The following is a 22,338-nucleotide window of genomic DNA, read 5'->3' as shown; positions in this document are numbered from 1 at the left end:
TTGATTGTTTGGTCTCATAGACTAAAATCTGTAACTTTAAAGGGCCACGCCGGTCTGTGGCGTGAGTTCCTATCCTCGCAACACTCTTAACTCTGTAACACCTGGCAGGTTTTGAAATATATATTCAGGTGGGGAGCCTTCCCCCCCCCCCCCCCCCCCCCCCCTTGGTGAACATTTCAAAAAAAAATATCGTTGTTAGTGGCAAGTGACTATTGTGGTTATTGATGTCTTGTATAGCAAGGGCATTTAAGAAGTCCTTATCCTACATGTCCAATACATTTTTCAAACTCCGGTGGACAGCGAATAAGCGATGAAAGAAGGGGCTAGCTAGTCTGTTTTTCATGTAATTTTAATTTTTATACAGGTTGTTTTGTACTCCCTCCGTCCCAAAATAAGTGTCTCAATTCTAGTATAACTTTATACTAAGGTTAGTACAAAGTTGAGACATTTATTTTGGGACGGAGGGGGTATCTTAGTATTGTCCTTAGTTCTCCGTCTACTATCTTTTCTAATAAATATTACACATTAGATGCTTTTTGGATGTCTTTTCTAATAAAAAGGGCTCAATTTGTTGATACATTGCACTGTCACGACAATCGGCATGGTAGTTCTCTTAAGTATGGCGGGTGTGGTCGAATAGAACTTCAATAGATGCACAAGTTGAAAGCGCCAAAGCCAAGTTAGTGATTGGAGACCGAACTGTGACGAAACCTCAGAAATCATTATGTATGTATACGATTCCAAGCCCGATTAATCCCCGCCTGATCCCATCATATACACCATTCATTCGCTGTTGATGCTTGCAGTCGCCCGTTGGCCGTCACCGTTAGATCCATGGAACCGGCGGTGGTCTTAGTCCTCGAGATCCTCGTCTGCGACCTCGCCGCCCTCTTTCGTTGTGCCATGGTATGCAAATGGTGGCACCGCCGCATGGCCGACCCCCCCTTCCTCTAAAGCTGTTGGCCTCCTGAGGACGTGCCTTAGGCCTTCGTTGGATTCTTCAGCGCTTTGTCCCGACATCACGGTCTGCTTTAGGCCCTGGTCGCCGCACCCTAGCCTCCTTCATCTCGTCTGCCTCCGCCGGCCTCTTCGACCGTGCGGTGCCCGTCGCCGCACGCCACGGCCTTCCCCTCATGCGCCTCACGGCCCGGGATGCTCATGTGGACCCGAACCCGGCCGTCATCCACCTGGCGGGTGTGAAATCCGCTCTCCAGCGAGCACCAAGTGCTCCCGCCCGTGGAGTGGAGCCCGGCCTGGGCCGCCTACAACGGGTAGGCCATTCTAACCAGTGTGTATTGTCATCCAAGGTGCTCATGGTCGACACGCGATACAATGTTTACACGTTCTTGTCAGACCAAGCGAGCTAGAGACACGACCCATGTGTCATGTGTGGTCGACCACCCCCAGCCGTTCCATCAGGGTGAAACCATTGTGTGCCACGGAACACCACACTGGGCTACTCGTGATTGTTCGTCCATCACGGACTTGAACGCTGAGACCGGCCATATCTCCTGCACCGAGCTTCCAATCTCTTGTCTTGAGACATGTTGTAGCGTTGTGCTTAAATTTTTTTTCTCGTAAAAAACCGTCATGGGCACATTTACATTTTTGACCTCGTAACCGGGGTCATTCTTTTTTGTCGTAAAAAACCGCCGTGCCCTTGGAGGCGGAATGGCCGGCGATCTTTGTTTCCTGACTTGGCAGTGGAGTAATACCGTGAGGTTTTACACAGATGATGAGATTGTTTTTGTCTTTTAATTTACTTAGCAAAGAATTGTTGAAAGAGTATATTATTGTGGGTTGGCATCGATGAATATGAATGCATTTGATTTTATTTCTGTATGGTTTTGATATATATGTATTTTTGTTCTCCCAAATATTCAATACTTCAGTTCTCCCCAAAAAATTACACTTTTTTTTTTCAAATCAGCACAAAGATCAAGTAACTTCAAACCAAATCAATATGCTACCTTCCTTAAAATCTCTGAAGCTCCCCGGCCGCCAAAAACGACTGCTTCTCAGGCGCCGGCGCACACCAGGGCGGTCCAGCGAGCACCGTCATTTCGCCGCCGCTCCCCGACGGCGACCCGTCCTCCGGCTGCGAAGCGAGCCCGCGCACTTGCTCTGTCGTCCCAATGCCTCTGCTGGCCCCCGGCATCCTTCGCCACGCGCGGACGCGGCGGGGGTTCGTGTAGCTCCTCGCCTCCACCTCCTCCTCGGTTACGCCGAGCCCATCCTCCGCGGGGTAGTTCCATGGGCTGGCCACCAAGCTCGGCCTCGCGGCCAGCAACGTCTTCGCCGGCGCCGCCCTCCCTGCCTTCTATGGCCGCCGCCTTCGCGACGCCCGCGGCTGTTCGACGAAATGCCTGAGAGGAGCGGCGTCACCTGGAGCGTGCTCGTCTAGGGCCACGCGTGGTCCGGCGCGGCCGGCCTCGCCCTGGGAGCGTTCAGACCATCTCTAAGAAGGGGCATGGCCAGAGCACTACGCGTGAGTGGTCTATCTTCTCGGTCGAGCAGGCCATCTCCAAGAAGCCGAGTCTTTGATCAGTGGCATGCCTATAGAACCTGGCGTCTCGGTGTACAGAGCTCTGCTTAGTAGCTGCCATATCCGTGGCAACCTTGGGATCGTGATCAGGATGTCCACACACCTTATCAAGCTCTAGTGCTCTACCCTCACGATTCCTCTGCCCACGTTCAGCTATCGAAGGTCTTTGCCAGTGATGGTCACTGGGGTAATGCTGCTGAGATCAGGGAGGCGGTGGTTGAGGACCTGATGCAGGTTGGATAACAGAGGGCCAGCCCTGTATAAGCAGAGATATTGCAGGATGCATGTTGCATAGAAATCGCCATTGATAAATGAGAGCGACTTTGCTGCAGTGTTCACTGAAGGTATGAGAGAAACCGCTCGTAAATCTGATAAACTTATGGAACAGAACATAAATCATCTGCCACCAGAGTACATTATCCTGTACTTTTACGCTGTTGCAGCATAGCATGCAGTTGCGGTACTGGGATCAAAGAACTCTCATATTCCAAGGATTTTGAAGGCTGTTTTGGCTTGCTGGCTAACCAAGATTAAACCATCAGGACCCAAACCTGGAGTAGTAGATGAAGAACAGGTCAGCATATCTTCATCTACTCCGTTTTAGGGGGAAATCAGCGCCTCTGCTTTATTTATTGAAATCAGCACCTCCTTTACTCTGTAAACCTCAGTTAACCATGGACAGAAAGATACATCATTACAGATTGTGAATTGCAACAATGTGATCCAACTTGTTGAGCTTAATTCCCCAAATTCTGTGTGCACACAGCTCGGTGCCACATGAAGCATACTCGGGCTGGGTCTTTTTCCTTCACCGCACCAGGATGAGAAGAGGGTGAACATCGCTTGCCAGATCAATGAATCACCATCCTCTTCTGCGCCAGCCAACCACCGGCTCCCCTTATTGTTAAACCCTTTGTTTTACAGGTCAGAGATGGCATTTTTAGCATTATGCAGACTACTGACACAACAAAGCTTGAAAAGAGCACCAAGTTAGTAATGATGGTAACCAATGTGCTTCAATTTTTTCAGGACCACGGATTATCTTAAAGCTTGACGATGCAAATAAAGCCATTGTAACAACTCTCCAGCTACCAGTTTAAAGTGCACAACAAGTTTGTCGAGTGACCCTTCGAGTTGTTCCGGTTACTTTGTTCTTTTGCCCCTCTATTGTTTCATTTCATCCTTGCCTATTTTTTGCTCTCTTTTTTTGGTACATCCATGGTGCCTATCAACGACTCAATGTCAATCTTTTACTTTTTTCTTCTTCAGAAACGCTTCTGTGGACATCGAGCCAGAGAAAATGGTCACCAATCTTGGTAATCACAAAGGCAGTAATGATCCGCACGATCCAGGTACCAACCCCACCTTATCCCCTCCTCCCCTCCCCTGGTCCATACAATCTTGTTATTTTATTTATGGTTCATTGTCAATCTTATTTTCCTGACAGTATTAGGGCCCTATGTTTTTAGGACAAGCAACTGTTTTCTCCCTGCAAGAGAATAGTAGTTCATGATAACTAAGTTTTAGGACCCTATGTTTTTAGGGCAGGCAACTGTTTTCACATGCAGGCCCAATTGTTTTTCTTTTTCAGTATGATCCCTTTTTTACTATAGGATGTTTTTATATGGCCAGTTTTTGTCCACCCCTCTTTTCTCGCGCCCTGTTTTGGTTCTTATATGAAAACATAATAGCTCCTCAGCTGAATCCATTTAAGAAGATGAAGCCCTAGATTACGGTTTGATGCTATGTGTGTCTTGCTTGCTAGGACAGATTATTCTTTTCGGTCGGAGACCTCTGGGATGATTTTGTCAATCTTCAAACTTGACCACTCTAATGCTTATTTGGTGCTTTAAAGGAAATTGGGGTACTTTAAATATTCAATCTCAATTGCATAAAAATGCATCTTATATTTAATTGCCCAAAATATTAGTATATGGCATTCACGTGGGTGGGATTCTAGAAACAGTGAACTCTTTTACTCATTTCGATTGTTGGAAGCTGGTGAAACTTTAATAAGGTCGACACAACAAACACACAAGGATCAGAGATGAGAAACCCAAGCAGTGCAGTACGCTGGAATAGAAAACGTCGACGGAAAAACACAAGAGCAATGACTACTGGCTACTGGCCGCGGACGATGAGCTTGGCCACGCCGTCTCTCTCGTTGATCTCATACATGTCGCTGAGGCCCATGTGCGCCATGAGGAACCAGACAATGGTGATGAGCTCGCCGCCGCGGCTGAGCTGCCGGACGTGCGTGGTCCCCCGGCACTTGCCTGCCGCGTAGGCAAGCATCTCCCCCCACACCCTGGCCACCACTTCCCACATAAGGTCCTCTCCCAGCTCCCTCAGCAACTTACCCAGGACCACGCCATCGAACAGCACCGACTTGCTCCGGTTACCCTTCAACAACGCCGGATTTTTGCTCGTGTTCACCCGCAGCAGCATCCTCCGTGCGTCGCTGTTGTCCGGTTCCCGCCACGCCGCGTACTCGAAGAACCGCTTCGCCTCCGCGCATGTGTCACGGTACCGGAACAGCCCGTTGCCCGGAGGTAGCATCTGAGGCTGCTTGATGAGCAGGTACAGCATGTACTCCGACAAGGTCTCGCCGATCGACCTCATTTTGCTCGCTTTCTCTGTCGGCACCGTAGCCCCGAATGGGTGGCAGCACATGTCTGTTGCGATGTGCCACAGCAGAAGGGACTCGTCGAACTCCCTCTCCACGCTGCTCGTAAGTAGAGCGAGCATTTCATCCACCTCCGCAACATCTTCCTTATGGCGCCTAAGGCTCTCCACAATCTCGTCGCGAAGCTCCTTGAGGACTTCCTGGCCGCGCAAGCTGCACGCTTCCTTCATGTCGTTGTAGTACAAGTTCCTGGCATCCCTCGCATCTTTGTAGCACAAGTTCTTAGCCCTCGCGCTGACCCCATAAAACATAAATTCGAGGAGGCCCTTCTGCGGCCCTTGGCCCTGTCTGCAGTGGAGGCGCTCGTGCCGGATGAAGAAGGATTCGTCGAAGATTTCCTGAATGTGCAGTATCTTGGCGACCCTGAAGAGAGCTCGGACCCTGTAGAGCCCTAGGCAGTAGCTCACGAGGTTGAGCTGCGAGGTCCTCTCCGACCAGCGCGGCAGCGTTGGGCGCACTGTCCTGACGGCGCGCGCGAGCCATGCTAGCCACCATGTCTTCTCGAGTAAGACGATCATCCAGATGGAGGATATGAGCATGGCGAGCGCAATGGTGTCGAGCCCCACGCCTCCGACGAGCAGCACATAGGTGATGGCGACGTCGATGCGCGTGAAGCTACCCTTCTCGCCTTGGAAGAAGAAGAGGAGGAGGGAGGAGACGAGGCAGGCGGAGGCGATGGAACGGAGATATAAGCCGGCCTGGCTATATGTGACGGGGCCCTTGGTGTATATCATGTCGTAGATGTGGTTGAGCTCCATCTCGATGATCTTGAATGCATTGGCCGGCAAGTTCCCCAGCTCATTGCGCTCGAGGAAGTATGCCTGGCTGATCTTGAGCTCCTTGTAGCTAAGGGTGAGGTTGGCGAAGAGGCGCCGGAAGATGAGAATGAAGTAGAACACCTACGCCTCCATGCTTCTGCTCCTCTTCACCAGGCGCATGGCCTCGCCTTCCTCCAGGGCGTCCAAGCCCTTTATGGCCTCGTCATCCGTGCCGGATATGACGATCTCGACGTCCAGGCCAGCCTGCTCCTTGGAGTCGAACTCGGTCATCAGCCTGGCGTAGTTTGGGCCCGGTTCAGGAGAGTCGGCGATGTTCTTGATGAAGCCATTGACGGTGCCAGAGTAAAGCGAGTATGTGCGCTCACTATACTTGATGATGCCGGCAATGAACATGAGGACAGTGGCGGGGATCATCGGGTTGCCCTTGAGGGAGCAGAAGAAGATAACGGAGGCGGAGAAGAGCTCGAAGAGGAAGCCTGTGAGGTGGCGAAGCCACACCTGGTTGTCCTCGATGGAGTAGGCGGTGATGGTATCAGGGCCCCCCAGGTGGAGCAGCAGGAACGGTGTCCAGAAGGCGAAGATGATGGGGCTATTATCAGGGTTGGTGACCGAGGCGATGGTAGAGGAGGAGCTGGATTTGCCGCCGATGTTGCCCATGTTGTTGAGGAGGAGGCCGAGTGCGAGGTCGGCGACCCAGTCGGCGAGGATGTAGCATGACCAGATGAGGAAGCTGAGCACAGGCGAGGACGAACGTTTGCGAATGGGGCCGACGAAGATGAGGACAATTTGGAAGAAGAGGCTCAACAGCACCGCCACGCGGATCTCCCAGTTGCTGTCATCCTGCGGGATGGGAGGAGCGAATCCTCCCATCACCGTTGCCGATGGTTCAGTTTGAGGTGAGCTGGCTACCTAGCTAGCTATGTATCAATGTATGTATGGAGTCTGCATCGACTAGGCATAATAAAAACCACAGAGAAGAGTAGGCATGTTAAGAGTCCTAAAATAGAGATGGCCGTCGAATAAATCCTTTCCTTGTTTGCAGAGAAAAGAAACGAAAGGAAAAGGGTAAAGTGAAAGCATCTGCAAAAGAAAAATCACATGCATGCAGTAGTGTCCGTATCAAGATAATAAAAGCTTGCTGCAGAGTGAGTACGCATGAAGGTTTAGGGCTAGCAAAGAAGAGCAACATCAGCAGCATGCAGCATATTTCACGTTGATTGGAACCAAAGCAAAGCACGAAAGCAACATGAGCAGCATGCAGGCAGCATATATCAGGCTGGAACGAAAGCAACATATGGATGAATGAAATGGAGTGGTGTGTATATCAAGATGTAATCAAAGCTGAACCCAAATGAAATGGTTCTGGCTATCGACCAATCTCCTTAATTTACAGTTAAGTGGGATATGGGAACAAACCCCAAGGCTACGTACGTCCAGCCTTTGTTTTCATCAGGTAACTAACACGGGTTTAGGCTTTAGTGCAAAACTAGCTGCTAGTATAGTAGTTTAACACTATGTACGCACTGCTGATCATGCAAGCAAACTGTCTCGATCTGCAGCGTTGATGGAAAGTACAAGTAATCTGGAATTTGCCAAAAAAAGGTGTTCTGGAGCGCACCTACCAAGTGCTTTGGTAACTAGGTGCTGATGTTAATTGCTTAGTATCAAAGGTAAACTGTCTGTGACATGCAGGTTTAATTTCCTGTCCTGTTGTTGACTTATATTTGGGCCTACTGGATGATTTCCTCGACATAGGGTAGTTTCAGGCAATGATTTCCAATTACTGTTTGCTATTTTTTCTAACTTTTGAAGGTAAACATACTTACATGTGTGTTCCAGTGTGTTAACTAATATCATCGGGATTGACATATTAGTGTCACTGCCTGAAATTGAAGAGCCCCTTTTTTGTATTCAACCCACAAAATAATTCCAGAAAGTAACACTCATTTTACATTGCCTGGCGTGCTGAAAGCAGTACTTCTGCGTGCCAATAGCTTCATGAAGCTCTTAACACCATCCATCACAAAAAACAAAGTGCTGTTTTATTTAAAGTAGATTTTGAAAAAGCATATGATAAGATAAAATGGTCTTTTGTTTATAAGATGTTGAAAATGAAACACTTCCCTGATAAAGGGTGTGACTTGGTCATGCACACAATGATAGGGGGGCAAGTTGGGATAAAGGTGAATGATAAAATTGGGCCTTATTTTAAAACCTACAAAGGTTTGAGACAGGGGATGCCATGTCCCCATTGTTGTTTCACATAGCTGCAGATGCTCTGGCTATTATTATAGATAAAGCCAAACATGCAGGCTATGTTAGGGGTGTGTTAACTGAATTAGGAGATAATGGGGTGAACATGCTACAATATGCAGATGACACTATATTTCTACTTGATGATGATGAAGACAGTGCAAAAAACTTAAAATTCATACTCACAGCTTTTGAATAAATGTCTGGGCTGACTATTAATTTTCATAAAAGTGAGGTTTTCCTCTTTGGGGAGGCCAAAGACAAAAGTGAGATATATCAGGAGATATTTACTTGCAAGAGAGGAGAAGTTCCCTTTAAATATTTGGGGCTACCTGTAACTGATGTGAGATTGGGTAATAAATTTTGGAAGAATGTTACAGAAAAAATAGAAAAAAGATGTGCCTGTTGGCAGGGGAGATTGTTAAATATGGCAGGGAGAGTCACCTTAGTCCAAGCTTGTTTGACAAATATGCCTATGTATATGATGTCTTTCTATCCCTTGCCAGTGGGGGTGAGGAAAAAAGCTGACTTCTTTAGAGCCAGATTAGTTTGGCAAAGGATAAGAAGAAATATCGCTTAGTCAACTGAAAAACGTGCTGCTTGCCAAAAGACCTGGTAGGTCTAGGGATTTTAAACCTAGAATTAATGAATAAAGCTCTGCTAGCCAAGTGGCTGTGGAAATTAGAGACGGAAGATGGGATGTGGGTCAGAATTCTTCTGAATAAATATGTGAAAGGAAAGTGTATTTCTGGAATTAAAAAGAAAGCTGGGGACTCTCATTTTTGGGGGAGCCTAATGCAGATCAAAGACATTTACTACAAAAATGTGAAAAAGAAACTGGGGGATGGACAAAACACAAGATTCTGGGAAGACTGGTGGGTGGGATCCAAACCTCTGAAAGAGGCCTACCCAAGTCTTTATTTCATCAGCTTGACCCACGACATCTCGGTGGCCCAGGCCATCAACATGGGGTGGGAGGGTTTTAAGTTCAGAAGGAATTTGACTGAAGATAAAAGAATCTTTTGGGATAGTTTAAAAGCTAGATGTGAGGAAGTGAGAATGCATGAGGGCAAAGATCAGCCAATGTGGATGCTGACAGCCAATAGACAATTCTCAGTGAGATCACTTTATCAACATCTAGTTAAAACAGAGGTTGGGTCCACACAAATTTCTATGGAAAACTAAAATACCAGCAAAAATCAAAATGTTTCTCTGGCTTATTGCTAGGAAAAGTGTACTGACCAAAGATAATCTAGCAAAAAAGGGTGGAAAGGGAATCAGAGATGTGTGTACTGTGGTGAAGATGAGACCATAGATCACCTGTTCTTCTCTTGCTCTGCTGCTAGGTTACTGTGGTGCCTTATAAAATGTTCTTTCAACTTAAGAACAGCTCCGATTGGAGTTGACGATTGTCTGGGTCCCTGGATAAAAAAATTCAATCCAGAGGAAAGAAAATTGGTGCTGGTAGGGATATCTGCAATTTTGTGGGCTATTTGGAAATGTCGAAATGATAATCTTTCGTGATAAAGTGATCAATGACCCTATGACTTTGGTCAAACTAACTTGCAATTGGATTGTTGATTGGGCTGTTTTGCAGGAAAAAAAACCAGGACAAAAACTACAGACGCTGGGGGCAAAACTAATTGAGCAGGTAGCAAGTGAGGTTTACAGAGCTTCGCAGGGATGGAGAGCTGGTGTTCCTCGTCTGATGAGCTGAAGCAAGATCACCCACCCACCACCACGTGTGCTTCCTGTTTCTTCCTTTGTTTTTCCTCGCTGGAGGCTGCGTCCTCATGCTGAAAATGGCCGCCTGTGGCCTTAGATTTGCTAGTAAGATGAAATGTTAGTGATGTTCGCGCTAAGACGGGTAGCTTTTGGATGTTGTAGTAGTTAGTTAGGTTGATCTGGTCTGGACTTGGATTCGTGATGTTTCGTTAATGAAATCGGAGGGGGAACCCCCCCCCCCCCTCTTTTGTTAAAAAAAAGCAAAGCCTCAATCGTTCTGTTGCACAACATTTCAGCTACTTGTTGTGTGTTTACCACATTTACTGTGCTCACATTTGCAGCCTTATATACCATGTTTCTTGCTGAAATTTGATGATATCATGCACCTGCAGTCTATAACTGTCTTTACATCCATCCATTGGTTGCATTCATGCGATTGTTTTGTTTTGACAGGGTAATGCGCGCACGTATAGATACTGCGCCAATGTCTGGACGTTCATCGATCCTGAGAAACGTAACGTTTAAAAATGAGAAGATTGCAGAAACAGTCCCCCTCAAGGTGAAGATCGTGGCATGTGATTCCAGTCTGCTTAAGAAGCCTCCCCAACAGTAACTTGCCAGCAGTCCAGCCCCTTTAACCATAGTCCTCTTCATGATAGGCCAGGTGCCATCCTAAACGGAACAGCCGCTTATGGAGCGATTTCACGTGCATCGTGCTAAAGCATCATGGTCACAAAGTCTTCATTATCAGCATCGCTTGTGGCATGATGAACTCACTCTTTCCTGATAACAAAACTTGTGGATGAGTGGGACTAAGAGTAGAATGTGGCATGCATGTTTGTGATGTTAAAATCTCTTTGATGCGAAGTGCTCGTCCTCCATTTATAGAGTCTTCAGGCTGCACTAGTATATTTGACTTGAGAGTGGTTCTCCCCCGTTTCTTCCGTCGCGAAAAAGGTAATCGGCACCCGTCTTAGGAATGTCCATGTTGTATCACTTATGGAACAATTTCACTCTTTACACTTAATAATAATATTACTTGTGAATGACTAAACTAAAGAGTGGGATGTGACGTGCTTTGTGATGGTGTCTAACTATGCTTTGGGTGTCGACAAACGAAATGGTTGAGCCCGACAAGGTTATTAGATTGACAACTTTTCTTCCAACACATATTTTCACCTTGGTATATTTGGAACCAGAAGCAGCACGGAAAATACCCCTCCAATACCATAGAAAGAAGGCATCTCAACTCCACATACAAGAGGAAGGACGAACATGAAAGTGAACATGGACTCTAGGGCGTCTCTAGGGAGTGGAACTTCAACTTGGTATCTCTGCAACACGAAGTGCTCCTCCTCCTTTAGGAGGGTCTCCGTTCCACCGGCTGACAGATAGGTACCACCACGAGGAGAAGCAGGTGGGCCGAGAGCTTCTTATTTATAGGGAGCTTAGAAACCATAGAGATATTATTGATTTGGCTATGAGGTTGAATAGGCTTCACCGCCAACCCCCATATCGCTCAAGGACCAACCTTGACGTCGCCAAACCGCGTCTCTTTGGCAACATCTACCTCAAATCAATGTTGTCCAACGGCAACGTCAACGGCACTCGTCACTCATCAAGAACGGCAGCACCGCGATGAGCTCGGATGCCTTCTTCCAATGGATCGTGGTCTTCATCGCAAAGCTTTCTCACATGACGAGGACAAACGGGAAAACATGGCAAGGGGTAGCGAGATCCGTCGACACTATTATATTATATCTGCAAATGCTAGCATGGTAACAGAACGGGGCAACATCATCACCACTAGGACCGGAGAGGGTGGGTGGGTGGGGGGGGGGGCTAGCCAGGGCTAAGGCTTGAATTTGCTTGTTCAAAGGAGGTGAACTGTATGCTTTTTTCTAAAAGAAATTTTATAGCCGCCCCCCTCCTCAACATTAAGATTTCAGAATTCGCAAAAAAAAAAACATTAAGATTTCAGCAAGCCTGCCTCCGCCATTGCCTAAGGCGTTGTACAATGCTAGATGCTTAGGAAGGTGCATAAAAAATTAAACCGGGTTTTTCTGAAGCACCAGTGCTTATTTCTACAGGAGAGACGCCTAATTAAGCGTCTGTCCTGTATAAATAAGCATCGGTGCTGAAGGAAAGTATTTTATTTCTTCAATACCTCTCCTAAGCACCTTGTATTGTATAAGGCCTAAAAGGTGCCGTGCCTGTAGGGGTGGGGGTGGAATCCGTATGTACGCTGGTAAAGTTGCGCCCTGATCTAGGCCGTCCGTTTCCGATACAATGGTAAAGCTATGTTTTGCAACAACGGAAAAACAACTGGGAATATTATGGGTCGAAACTGCCCACGAGGCCCTGGCCAGCGTGACTAGGCTAGCAGGGGCAGAAGGGGAATTAATCCGGAGAACCGACGTACCCCGCCCGCCTCCGGTCCGGGCTATATATACCTTCCCCCCTCCTCCCCCGGCCGTATATAAGCACGCAGATTCGAATTCCGCCGCTCCTCCTCCCCGCGCGATCCCGCCATCCTCTCCCGGACCTCGCCGGCAAGCAAGCTCCAAGGCCTCGCCGGCCCGGCCGTCCGCGGCGCCAGACCGGAAGCGGCTATCAGTACCAGCGCGCCCGCAGCCGATCGACCACCCCGCCGGCCGGTAAGACTGCCCCCCCCCCCCCCCCCCCCCCTCTTTCTTCGCCGTTGCTTTCGGGGGTGGGGGTTTTGGTTATCGGGAGCCATGGGGGTTGATTGATTCGGAGGCGCCGCCGCGGGGGACGTCTAGGGTTTCTGAACTCTGATGCTTACTGTTGATTGATCTACAGGGACAGGGGTCACGGTAGGAGGGATGGCGACGGAGGCGTTCGAGATGTACCGGCAGTCGGAGATCGGCTACGCCCTGACGGAGACGCTGGACGAGATGGTGAGCAGCGGCGTGCTCAGCCCCGACCTCGCCATCACCGTCCTCCTGCAGTTCGACAAGGTCTCAACCAAGTTTCTCTGTGAATGAAACTCATCAATCAATCAATATATTGCTGGGTGCACGTTTTGATCCTGGTCTTGTTGTTGTTTCAGTCCATGGGACACGCGCTGGATAAGCATGTCAAGAGCAGGGCCTTCTTCAAGGTACCCAACCAACCAAATTGCCTACTCTCTTGTGCTATGCATTCATCCATCCATCCCTGTGATTGTGATGTGCAGGTTTGTTTCAAGGGAATAATGCACGCATGCTGAAATACCTTGCTGCTGTTGCTACCTGTTACTGATAATGCAGATCAGCTACACATTTTTTTTTGTCTTCTGCTTGATGCTATGTATGACGTACGGCTTGTGTGCTTAATAATTATCAAGTAAATTGCTCTGCGTGTTATTTTCCAGTTCTTTATTTAGGTGCAGATTTATACTTCTCCGGAAAAAGATACCTGAACTTGCCGACAGTTTGTTTAACCTCAGTTGGGTGATAAGTTAACACATGTTCCAGGAGATCTGCTTGCTCTGGTCTAAAAAAAAATTGGAACTGTATATGTGCTCATGTATCAACATGAGCACATATACAGTCAGTTATAATTGCTCAGACTATCAGAGGGTAAACTGTCTGCGACATGCTAGTGTGTGGATTAACTTCCTTTCCTGTTCCTGACTTATATCTGGACCTACTGGATGATTTCATTCTTAACTTGACATATGACGATAGTTTCTCGCAATAGTTTCCAAGTAGTATTTGATCTTTTTTGCTGATCGAATTTCCGAGAACAGACTTATGTGTTCCACTGTATTAGCGACACAAGCAGAGGGGACCTCCTTTTCTGTATCCCAGCCGGGAAATAATTCTGGAAACAACAACCATTTTTTGCATGTTTCTGGCATGCATCTAGGTGATGCTGTTTGTTTCAGAAAGCTATGCTTTTCTACATGGCAATAGCTTAACTCAAATAGTTCACCTGGCTAGTATTTCAGTCAATTTCAGAATATTTTGTCTTCACAATATTGCAATCTGTAGTCATGTCTCCATCCATACATTGATTTCATTCACATGATTGTTTTCCTCTTGTCTTGACAGCGCGGCAATCTGCGCACGTACAGGAACTGCGATGACGTCTGGACATTAATCTTGAGAGACGTGACGTTCAAGAACGAGGATATCGAAACAGTCCTCCACAAAGTGAAGATCGTCGCCTGCGATTCTGCTGTGCTTAAGAAGCCTCTCGAACCTATTACTTGCCATCAGTGCCAACCATAGTCCACTTCATGATGCACCAGGCGCCATCCCCAAACTATGGCTTATGGAGCATCTAGGCAACTTCCATTGTGCTAGAGCATGGTATTTGTGAAGTTGTTATTGTTTGCATCGCCACTGGAATGATGGTTTCGCTCTTTCCTGTCAATAACATAACTTATGGATGAGTGGAACTACGAATAGAATGTGGCATCTTTGTGATTTTCTGTATTCAAATACACATATCCTTACACAAAGTAGATCTGGAACTATATATATGTAATAAGCACTACATAGTACATACAGACTGAACTATTTACAAGTTGAAAGTGAACATTTACTCCAAGGACAGCTGCCGAGAGTGGAACTTGAGCTCGTTGTGGAAGCTTTGTAACACGAACTGCTCCTCCGTGATGAGAATCGTCACGCTGCACTCCGACTTGGAGAATGACCACTAGTAGAAAAAGAGGCTTCCATACGCCCCCATTAGTCCCCAAAACAATCGAACCGCGACAAAAGGGGCCTTTAGTCGCGGTTCGGGAGGAGACCCGCGACCAACTATCTGGGCCCAGCGCGCTCGGTCGACAGCTGGCGGACGGGCCAACCGGGACTAAAGGTCCCCGAAGGCCTTCAGTCGCGGTTGGCCAGGCCAACCGGGGCTAAAGGCCCATCCAGCTGGCGGACGGGAGGGGCTTTAGTCCCGGTTGGCCTGGCCAACCGGGACTAAAGGTCCCCGAAGGCCTTTAGTCGCGGTTGGCCAGGCCAACCGGGACTAAAGGCCCATCCCTATATATAGGACTCAGCTCACTTCACTTCACTCAGCTCACTTCACAATTTTCAGAAGGGGGTGGTGGGTTTGCTTTTGGTTTCTCCTATGCACACAAGGTGTTCGATGAAATGCCCGAGAGCCTGAAACAAACATGATATGAAGTGTCCGAGCCACACTTGAGCTTTCTCATTTATTTTTCCTCCGCGATCGCGGTTAGCAACTTGAACCTTTCATGTGTCATTGATAAAATATGCATGTGTGTAGTTCATTGTTTAATTTGTATTATTTCTAGCTAGTTAGTTTAACAAATGCATGATGGTTAATTATATACTTTATATAATAATAATGCAGATGAATCGGCAATGGATGTACGGTCCCCGACTCTCCGGCGAGTTCACTACGGGTTTGAAAGATTTCCTCGTAGTGGCAAATGCGAACAAGCAGCGAGGTTTTATTATCTGTCCATGTGCTGTCTGTAAGAATCAGAAGGGTTACTCCTCCTCAAGAGAGGTTCACATGCACCTGCTTCGGCGCGGTTTCATGCGAAGCTATAATTGTTGGACCAAGCATGGAGAAAGAGGGGTTAGAATGAAAGAAGATGAAGAAGGGGATGATATCGATGACAACTATCATGATCATTTCGGTGATACTTTCATGGAGGATGATGCTGAAGGTGGGGAAGGGTTAGGTGAAGGTGAAGAAGAGGCACATGATGAGCCCGCTGATGATCTTGGTCGGACCATTGCTGATGCACGGAGACGCTGCGAAACTGACAAGGATAGGGAGAATTTGGATCGCATGTTAGAGGATCACAAAAAGTCGTTGTATCCAGGATGCGATAATAGTCTGAAAAAGCTAGGCTGCACACTGGATTTGCTAAAATGGAAGGCACAGGAAGGTGTAGGTGACTCATCATTTGAAAATTTGCTGAAAATGTTGAAGAATATGTTTCCGAAGAATAACGAGTTGCCCGCCAGTACGTACGAAGCAAAGAAGGTTGTCTGCCCTCTAGGTTTAGAGGTTCTGAAGATACATGCATGCATTAACGACTGCATCCTCTACCGCGGTGAATACGAGAATTTGAATGAATGCCCTGTATGCACTGCATTGCGTTATAAGATCAGAGGCGATGACCCTGGTGACGATGTTGAGGGCGAGAAACCCAGGAAGAGGGTTCCCGCCAAGGTGATGTGGTATGCTCCTATAATACCACGGTTGAAACGTCTGTTCATGAACAAAAAGCATGCCAAGTCGTTGCGATGGCACAAAGAGGACCGTAAGTCCGACGGGGAGTTGAGACACCCCGCTGATGGAACGCAATGGAGAAAGATCGACAGAGTGTTCAAAGATTTTGCAGCTGACGCAAGGAACATAAGATTTGGTCTAAGTACTGATGGCATGAATCCTTTTGGCGAGCAGAGCTCCAGCCATAGCACCTGGCCCGTGACTCTATGCATCTACAACCTTCCTCCTTGGTTGTGCATGAAGCGGAAGTTCATTATGATGCCAGTGCTCATCCAAGGTCCAAAGCAACCCGGGAACGACATCGATGTGTACCTAAGGCCATTAGTTGATGAACTTTTACAGTTGTGGGCCAGACCTGGTGTACGTGTCTGGGATGAGCACAAAGGAGAGGAATTTGACCTACGAGCGTTGCTTTTTGTAACCATCAACGATTGGCCTGCTCTCAGTAACCTTTCGGGACAGACAAATAAGGGATACAATGCATGCACGCACTGCTTACATGAGACTGAAAGTGTACGTTTGGTTAATTGTAAGAAGAACGTGTACCTGGGTCATCGTCGATTTTTCCCCGAAATCATAACGTAAGAAAGAAAGGCAAGCATTTCAACGGCAAGGCAGATCACCGGCCGAAGCCTGCGGAACGTACTGGTGCTGAGATATTTGATATGGTCAAGGATTTGAAAGTCATCTTTGGAAAGGGTCCTGGCGGACAATCAGTTCCGCGGGGAGTTGACGGGCACACACCCATGTGGAAGAAGAAATCTATATTTTGGGAGCTAGAATATTGGAAAGTCCTAGATGTCCGCTCTGCAATCGACGTGATGCATGTTACGAAGAATATTTGCGTGAACCTGCTAAGCTTCTTGGGCGTGTATGGGAAGACAAATGATACAAAGGAAGCACGGCAGGACCAGCAACTTTTGAAAGACCCAGATGACCGGCATCCGGAATGGTTTCAAGGTCGTGCCAGCTACGCTCTTACCAAAGAAGAGAAGGTCATTTTTTTGAATGCCTGAGCAGTATGAAGGTTCCGTCTGGCTTCTCGTCGAATATAAAGGGAATAATAAACATGGCGGAGAAAAAGTTCCAAAACCTGAAGTCTCACGACTGCCACGTGATTATGACGCAATTGCTTCCGATTGCTTTGAGGGGGCTCCTACCGGAAAATGTTCGAGTAGCCATTGTGAAGCTATGTGCATTCCTCAATGCAATCTCTCAGAAGGTAATCAATCCAGAAGATCTACCACGGTTACAGAACGATGTGGTCCAATGCCTTGTCAGTTTCGAGTTGGTGTTCCCACCATCCTTCTTCGATATTATGACGCACCTCCTGCTCCACCTAGTCGAAGAGATTTCCATTCTCGGTCCTGTATTTCTACACAATATGTTCCCCTTTGAGAGGTTCATGGGAGTATTAAAGAAATATGTTCGTAACCGTGCTAGGCCAGAAGGAAGCATCGTCAAGGGCTATGGAAATGAGGAGGTAATTGAGTTCTGTATTGACTATGTTCCTGACCTTAAGCCGATTGGTATTCCTCAATCGCGGCACGAGGGGAGACTAAGTGGAAAAGGCAAGATCGGAAGGAAATCCACGATATGTATGGACGGTCATTCTATGACTGAAGCACACCACACAGTTCTGCAAAATTCCAGCTTTGTGGCTCTGTACTTCGAGCAACACAAGAATATTTTACGCTCGGACAACCCGGGGAAGCCTGAATCCTAGATTAGAAAGGCCCACATGGAGACTTTCGGCAGTTGGTTGCGAAAACATTTAATGAATGACAATGATGTTGGAGATCAGCTGTACATGTTGGCCAAGAAACCATCTTCGACTATAACGATTTTCCAAGGGTACGAGATAAATGGGAATACATTTTACACCATCGCCCAAGATAAAAAGAGCACCAACCAAAACAGTGGTGTCCGCTTTGATGCAGCAACCGAGAATGGGCGAAAGGTCACATATTATGGTTACATAGAGGAGATATGGGAACTTGACTATGGACCCTCCTTTAAGGTCCCTTTGTTCCGGTGCAAATGGTTCAAGCTAACAGGAGGTGGGGTAAAGGTGGACGAGCAATACGGAATGACAATGGTGGATTTCAACAATCTTGGTTACCTTGACGAACCATTCGTCCTTGCCAAAGATGTCGCTCAGGTTTTTATTTGAAGGACATGAGTAGCAAACCGAGGAAACGGAAAGATAAGAAAACGATCAGTACATCATGCGATGATCCAAAGCGCCACATTGTTCTTTCAGGGAAAAGAAACATCGTGGGAGTGGAGGACAAGACAGACATGTCAGAAGATTATAATATGTTTGGTGAAATTCCGCCCTTCAAAGTGAACACTGACCCAAGCATTAAGTTAAATGATGAGGATGCTCCATGGATACGGCACAATCGTAAGCAAGCAGGGACACAAGGGAAGAATTGATGTGTAATAATTTATTGTACCAAACTTTGTATTTGGTCGATGAACTGAATGATGTATCAAACCTTTTGTCAAACCTTCAAGGGATTTTAAAATGAATTAGTTTTATTTTTCTGATTTTTTTGATATATAATTGTATTTTTAAGATTTTAAAATGAATTAGTTTTATTTTTCCGATTTTAAAAGGAAAAGGAAGAAGAAGAAAGAAGGAAAAAGGAAGAAAAAAACAGAAGAAAAAAGGAAAAACAGAAGAAAAACACAAACAGAAGAAAAAATTAAGAAAAAAACAGAAGAAAAAAACAAACAGAAGAAAAAACAGAAGAAAAAAGGAAAAAGGAAAAAAGGAAGAAAAAAAGAAGAAAAACAAGAAAAAGGAAGAAACAAACAGAAGAAAAAAACAGAAGAAAAAAGGAAGAAAAAACAAAAGAAAAACAAGAATTTAAAATGAATTAGTTTTATTTTCTGATTTTTTTGATATATAATTGTATTTTTAAGATTTTAAAATGAATTAGAAACAAAATAATATAAACTTTAATAAAATATATAAGTACAAACAAAATAAAAAATATGCCTCCTACTGGGCCAGCACGGCCTGAATACGACTAGAAACCCATCAATGGGCCAGGATTCAGGCCCGCAGAAGGCCCAGTAGGCCCACAAGCACATAGTGACAGAATAGGCCCGTAAGCCTGCATTTGAGAGGAGCTCGAAGTGGTGAGCGCAGCCGCGCTTATAAACCACTGTCGAAGCCTCTCGGCTAGCGAGGTGGGACTAAACATCCCACCGCACCGCGCCAGTTCCAGCACAACGCCTTTAGTCCCGGTTGGGGAGGCGGACCGCGACTAAAGGGTACCCTTTAGTCGCGGTTGTTGTCCCCAACCGCGACTAAAGGGTCTTTCTGCGCTGGAACGAAAGCGGCGCCAAAACCCTTTAGTCCCGGTTGGGGAGGCGGACCGCGACTAAAGGTGACCTTTAGTCGCGGTTGGTGTGGCCAACCGCGACTAAAGGGTACCTTTAGTCGCGGTCCTCCTCCCCAACCGCGACTAAAGGTGCGTCTATAAATACTGCACTTAGCAGTTTCGCCACTTCCCATTCTCCTCTCTCTCGACGCCGAAGCCCTGCCCCGACGCCGATCGACGCCGACGCCGACGCCGAAGCCCTGCCCCGACGCCGATCGACGCCGACGCCGACGCCGAAGCCCTGCCCCGACGCCGACGCCGAAGCCCTGCGCGCCGCCGCCCCCGTCCCCAGTGAGCGCCGCCGCCGCCCGTGCCCTGCCCTTGCCCGCCGCCCGCCGCCCGACGCCCTGCCGCCCGCCGCCCTGCCGCCCGCCGCCCGCTGGCCCTGCCTGCCGTCCTCCGCGCGCCGGCGGAAGAAGAAGAAGGAAGAAGAAAAGGAAGAAGAAGAAGAAAGAAAAAGGAAGAAGGAAGAAGAAGAAAGAAGAAAAAAAGGAAAACAGAAGAAAAAACAAAAGAAGAAAGAAAAAAGAAGAAGAAAAGGAAAACAAAAAAACAAACAGAAGAAAAAAACAAAATAAAGGAAAACACAAGAAAAAAGAAAAGGAAAAAGAAAGAAAAAAGAAACAAAGAAAACACAAGAAAACAAACAGAAGAAAAACAGAAGAAAAAGGAAAAAGGAAAAAAGGAAGAAAAAACAGAAGAAAAACAAAGGAAGAAGAAAAAAGAAAGAAGAAAAAAAAGGAAGAAGAAAAAAGAAAGAAGAAAACAAAGGAGGAAGAAAAAAAGGAAGAAGAAAAACAAAGGAAGAAGAAAAAAAAGGAAGAAGAAAAACAAAGGAAGAAGAAAAAAGAAGAAGAAAAAAGGAAGTAAGAAAAAAAGAAAGAAGAAAAACAAAGGAGGAAGAAAAAAAAGGAAGAAGAAAAACAAAGGAAGAAGAAAAAAGAAAGAAAAACAAGGAAGAAAAACAAAGGAAGAAGAAAAAAAGAAGAAAGAAGAAGAAGAAGAAAGAAGAAGAAGAAAGAAAAGAAGAAAGAAAAGGAAGAAGAAAATGAAACCAAAGAAGAAGAAGAAAGGAAGAAGAAAGAAGAAGAAAGGAAGAAGAAGAAAGAAAAAGAAAGGAAGAAGAAGAAAGAAAGAAAGAAGAAAGAGGAAGAAGAAAGGAAGAAGAAAAAAAAAGAATTTTTACTTAAAGAATCTTATTTTTTAATTCCTCCTCCTGTATGTCCCCTTAATCTTATTTTTTAATTCCTTTATACTTAAAGAATTTTTACTACATGCAGGAGTGAAATATGGCGGACGATAGAGCCGAGCCGCTTAGGGATCCGGAGGCTGAACGTTATCTAATGGGCATCATCAACAACGAGATTCCTTATGTGCCGGGCTCAGAATATGAGCAAGAAGAGGATGAGTCTCTTCTTTTCTGAACCTTGAAGGTGGAACAGAGATTGTCGATGATCAAGAAGGTGAAGGAACGGACATTGTCGACGGAGGTCAACCGTCAACAAACGACGATCTCGAATTGCAAGTAGCAACCACCTCCGGCGAGGTATATATATACATTGAGCCTCTCGTGATACAAACTTACTGAAATGTGAATACATATGTATTAACGCGGGCGACTCTCTTTCTTTTTTAGCCCTCCGGATCGAGTACGACAAAGCGTGGCAAATCCAAGGCGATGAAAACAGGAGAAACATATGCCATTGAGTTTGTCAGTGAAACCGGCAAGCCCCTACAGCACACCTCAAAGTTTATCAACCAATGCGGAGTCGTTGTTAGAGACAACGTCCCGATCACCGTCCAGGAATGGAAGGAGCCAAAGAAGGCACGTATTGGTTTCAGTTTTGTCGACAAGAGAACGAAAAAGGATTGCTGGAGAAAGCTTATGGAACATTTCATTCTACCTCCGGAATACAACAAAGTCGATGAATTCGGTAACGAGGTTCCGGGTGGACGTCAGAGGAGGAGGCTAGTTAAAGAGTTCGCTCTTCAGAAGATGGGCGAAGCATTCCGGAACTTCAAGAAAAATTTAACCCGTGACTATGTCAACAAGGGCAAGACTCCGGATTTCAATGGACAACATGAGAAACTGAAAGATGATTGGCCAGAATTTGTGAGGCAAAAGCAATCGGAGCATTTCAAGGAAATATCAAAAAAAATAAGGATAATGCGAGTAAGAAAAAGTTCCATCATATTATGGGGCCAGGAGGATACCGCCTTTCGGAGCCTAGGTGGCAGAAGATGGAGGAGGACCTGAGGGTGCGAGGAATCCCTCTAGGTACAGAGGGATGGGACCCAAGGGCCAAAAGCTGGTGGTACGGGCATGGGGGATCGCTAGACCCGGAGACAGGGGTGTGTGTTCACCGGCAGAGACAGTTTGCTCCCACCCAAGCCCTTATTGACGCAATGACCCAATCTCAAGAGGGCTTGATCAAGTTCAACAGAGAGAAAGACACACTGACAATAGCCCTCGGGAATGATGAACACGGAGGACGTGTACGAGGCAAAGGCAAAGTTCCGTGGAAAGTAGGGTTTTCCCAGGACAATGACCCGTACTGTTACAGAAGCCGTAAGAGAAAGACGGACCGGGATGCAGATCTTATGACGAAGTTTGCATCGGAACTCCATGAGTTGAAGCAGACCGTGCATGAACTAGTAAAAGAAAAATCGGCTGCAGGGCCGCATGAAGATCATGAAGCGGATCGCGGAAGCCAGCAGCGGAGAAGC

The 22,338-nt window shown here is 46.6% G+C and overlaps 1 protein-coding gene across 1 annotated transcript; it reads left to right on the top strand.

Annotated features, from left to right (window-relative positions):
- The first annotated feature begins 12,485 nt into the window (after positions 1–12,485).
- On the top strand, positions 12,486–14,494 carry LOC123075924 (transcription initiation factor IIA subunit 2-like). The gene is made up of 4 exons (XM_044498423.1): positions 12,486–12,645; positions 12,812–12,969; positions 13,062–13,112; positions 14,047–14,494. Exons 2-4 carry the CDS (start codon positions 12,835–12,837, stop codon positions 14,224–14,226), a joined length of 366 nt encoding a protein of 121 aa, XP_044354358.1. The 5' UTR covers positions 12,486–12,645; positions 12,812–12,834; the 3' UTR covers positions 14,227–14,494.
- The last annotated feature ends 7,844 nt before the right edge of the window (positions 14,495–22,338 follow it).

This window comes from Triticum aestivum, chromosome 3D (assembly GCF_018294505.1).
Source record: "Triticum aestivum cultivar Chinese Spring chromosome 3D, IWGSC CS RefSeq v2.1, whole genome shotgun sequence".
NCBI classification, from domain to species: Eukaryota; Viridiplantae; Streptophyta; class Magnoliopsida; order Poales; family Poaceae; genus Triticum; species Triticum aestivum.
The sequence above is the reverse complement of the archived record's forward strand: the minus strand, read 5'-3'. Positions and strand labels throughout refer to the sequence as shown.